Source organism: Penaeus vannamei, unplaced genomic scaffold (genome assembly GCF_042767895.1).
Source record: "Penaeus vannamei isolate JL-2024 unplaced genomic scaffold, ASM4276789v1 unanchor5258, whole genome shotgun sequence".
Lineage (NCBI taxonomy): Eukaryota > Metazoa > Arthropoda > Malacostraca > Decapoda > Penaeidae > Penaeus > Penaeus vannamei.
Window position 1 is genome coordinate 50,989 of NW_027218237.1, and position 4,012 is coordinate 55,000.

At 44.3% G+C, this 4,012-nt stretch overlaps 1 protein-coding gene across 1 annotated transcript in view; it reads right to left on the reverse strand.

Annotated features, from left to right (window-relative positions):
• Positions 1-525: 525 nt before the first annotated feature.
• The window catches only part of LOC113829871 (solute carrier family 49 member A3), a gene marked incomplete at its 5' end in the record, with an annotated part of 10,505 nt that continues 7,018 nt past the window's right edge, over positions 526-4,012 (reverse strand). The window contains 4 exon segments of the mRNA XM_070120459.1: positions 526-1,204; positions 1,459-1,587; positions 1,991-2,147; positions 2,974-3,126. Coding sequence (XP_069976560.1) covers positions 876-1,204; positions 1,459-1,587; positions 1,991-2,147; positions 2,974-3,126 — 768 coding nt within the window.

Genomic DNA, 4,012 nt, shown 5'->3' on the forward strand with positions numbered 1-4,012 from the left:
TGAATCAGCTGAGTTGTATACCTTCTCAGTGCCTCTTGATATCAAGAAGGGAGAACAGACTTACGAGTAGTGTAAGATTAACTCATCTGGTCACTCAGATCACCCCCTTCATCCCGACATTATATTTAGCACAACTTACAACACAACTCCAGAGATTCCAGCCAGAGGGACTTATCATGTGATCAAGGTGTAGAACTCCCAATTTCCCTATCCTCTGCCACAACCCTCACCCTTCCCCTTCCCAACCCTTTCTCACCCACCCTCCATTTCCAAACGTCTATTTTTACCCATCTAACCGCCCCCTACCCTCCCTTTCCAACAAGAAATATGAAATTGCCAAGGTATAGACATTCTCTTACCCCATGATTTGCATGTTGTGTTTATGGAACCAACACTATTGAATTCTTGATACATATGTATTACCCAGAAGGAAAACCAATAAAATCACAGAAAGAATGTCATGCTATCTGAAAGTAATAATTAAGAGGTAAGCTAAATGTGCAGGCTTTATATCAAACACTAATAAAATCATATAATGGTATTATATTCCTGTTGCTACCATACATTTTCATAACAGAAATTCATCACTTGCTAACAAGCAAGAAAGTCAGAAATTCAATTTAATTATAGGAATAATCAATACTGTATAATGCACAATATGTATTTCTACTTACACAGTTATTGTCATTTCAAATATAAACCTCATGATGCTAAAAAAAGGAATGCATCACTCTTTCATTTTAGCATTTTGTTCAAGCTATTCTTTTACAATCTCTGCTCATCACCTTATAGTTTTGTCTTCAGGATAGGCAAGCAAATAGAAAATAAATATGAGGAGAAAAGATCATCAATGAGTATACACAATACACCCACAATCACAACCGGCTTCTTTCCATGCCATCCTGTCCTTCACATTCATTCCAGTTTTGAACCACCTCTTCAATGTTCCTCTCTCCCCCCCCTCTTCCCCCAGCCCGCAACACCTTCCCTGATTCGGTGAGCGAGTGGCAGGACGAGGCAGATGAGCGAGGCGAGAGAGAGCGATTTGAAGAAGGGGAAGAGGAGCCAGCGGTTGTGTTACTGGCGGCAGCGGTGGGATCCGGGGTGAGACGTTCTGCTTCCAGTCGCTTGTAGGATGTCTCAAAGAAGAGGATCATGACGGAGACAACCACAACCAAGTAAGTCATAATCACCATCAGGGATACTGCAGGGGCATGATGAAGGAAATAAAATATAACTAAGTGTGGTAGAGAAAATCGAATCGTTCACTTTTCATAATGCTGCTTATCACTTCGTGATCCAGCCAGGAAGGAAGGAATAAAAAACTGTGAATAGTGACATCACTTAAAGTCATAGCAAAATTGTTATTGAAAATTACTATAATAATAAAATGGAGATGACCATAAAAAATATGGAATACATTAATAACAAAAGCAGGAAAAGGAGATAAGCATTCACCTGTGTAATCCTTAGGCTCTATATCAGCGTTGCCTCTCTTTGTACACGTCTCGATGTTCTCGAACTGCGGCTTCTGTTCCCGCCCCAGCAGTGTCACCAGTGCGATGATCAGGACTCCTTGGAACTGCCCTGAGACATGGGAGAGGATTTCACTGGAAGAAAACTTTTCATCGTTTTTCGATTGTATGGGAAATGATAGTGTAGATTTGTTTATTTTTGCATATTTCTTTCCTATTATTCGTTTTTTTTTACAGACGTGGGGTGTATGTGGTTGTAATTTAGTATATATATGTAGTTTTTTTAGTATCGACAATAATAATGATCGTGACGGTGAGGGTACCTTTACGTCTACACTGGAATGTAAATAGAAGGTAGATTGCCATAACCTGACAGGTAAATATGATTAGATGTTAATCTGTATGCATACATGTACACATGCCTTTGACGATAGCTGCCTCGATAAACATATACATAAAATAAATACACACATACGCACTCCTTGCTGAATCTCAGAAACCTGCTATAGACTTACCAGACATGAATATGAAAGCCGTGCTGATCGACTCTTCGACGGGGTACGTTGCCTCCACAGCCAGCTCCAGGCCGATCGGGTAGGCGCCAACGCCGAAGAACCCGAAGAGGCCCGTGAAGGTAGCCACGAGTTCGGGTTGGCCGGGAACCATGAACATCTGGGATGACAGTAGCAGTACGAATAAGAGGGAGAAGGGTTATAAAGGATAATAGGAATAGCAATGGTATTAGTGATGGGATTAAAGCTTTCAGAGAATACGTACCCTTGCCATCATCCAAAATCCAGTTGCAAAATTCATTATAGTTTCGTAAAATTCATATGCACTTTTTAATAAATTTCCTGGCAGATAAATTTTATCCATCTCTGGCCCTTTTTCCTCTTATTTCTTTCTCATCTCTCTCTCTCTCTCTCTCTCTCTCTCTCTCTCTCTCTCTCTCTCTCTCTCTCTCTCTCTCTCTCTCTCTCTCTCTCTTTCTCTTTCTCTTTCTCTTTCTCTTTCTCTTTCTCTTTCTCTTTCTCTTTCTCTTTCTCTTTCTCTTTCTCTTGCTCTTGCTCTTGCTCTTGGTCTTGCTCTTGCTCTTTCTCTTGCTCTTGCTCTTGCTCTTGCTCTTGCTCTTGCTCTTGCTCTTGCTCTTGCTCTTGCTCTTGCTCTTGCTCTTCCTCTCTCTCTCTCTCTCTCTCTCTCTCTCTCTCTCTCTCTCTCTCTCTCTCTCTCTCTCTCTCTCTTTCTCTTTCTCTTTCTCTTTCTCTTTCTCTCCCTCTCTCTCTTGTTGATACGCCTACCTATCCCTCTTCCCCTACTTTCTACTTCTTTCTATCCATTTCTTTCCATCTCTCTCTTTCCATCCAACCACATCTCTATCTCCCTCCATTCCACCCAACCCGCCGACACCTATCGCCACCCACCGCCACCCACCTAACCCATTCACCTAGCTCACCCACCGCCACCCACCTAGCCCACCCACCGCCACCCACCCACTCACCTCCAGCATGACGATGGCGAAGATGGTGGCGGCGCCGTAGCAGAGCTTGGTGATGGGCGTGAAGGCCTTGGTTCTGTCCGCCGTGACGCCCGTGATGGCGGAGCCCACGAAGCCGCTCAGGATCATCGCTGCGTTCGCTATGCCGCCGAAGAGCTGGGGGAGGGGGAGGGGCGGATGAGGGTCAGCGAGAAGATGAGGATTGGGAGGCTGAGGAGGACGTGGGAGGCTGAGGAGAAGGAAGAAAAGAAAGAGAACGAGGGAAACGTACAAAAGGACAGGGGATATGGGAGAACAAGAGAATGGAGATGAGGGGGGGAAAGAGAAAAACAGGAGAGGAGGAAAGGATGAGGATGAGAAAGAGAAGGTATAGAGATAAAGAGAAAAGGACGAGGAAAAAGAGGGAGGCGAAGAGGATAATGAAAAATACGAGAGATAAAGAAAAAAAGAAGTAAGATGTATCCGAAGAAGGTTGACAGTTCTCTGACTGGATGGCGGATGGTCTATGAGCAAATACACCGAGTAATTATGATGTTTAAGAAAAATAAATAGAAAGACAAATAGATAAACAGACAGATTATCACAAACAAACGCGCAGAAACACATACACACAGAGTGACACAAACACACGTGCCCTGATTCACGCAAGCCTAAAAGGCTAAAAACCCACAACTTGCAAACTGTCTCAAACACCCATACAAACCCATCCGCACACAACCCTCTACCACCACAGTGCCCTACAACCCATCCAGAGCCGAGCCACAACCCCTCATACCCCCCCCCTTCTTCGTTAACCCACTCACGCACACCTACAACCTCAATTTACTCAGCCACACCCACGCCCACTCTCCTATCCGTCCACCCACACCCTCCCTCACACACCCCCCACACACATTTCACACAAACACACACTCTACCCCAACTATTCTTACAACACTTGCAACCCTCGCGTCCCCTTAAACCTTCTCAACAACCCCTGTAATCTCAACTGCCTTTCTTACAGCCTCTCCTCCACAACCTCTACAATTCGTCTCCTATAGCC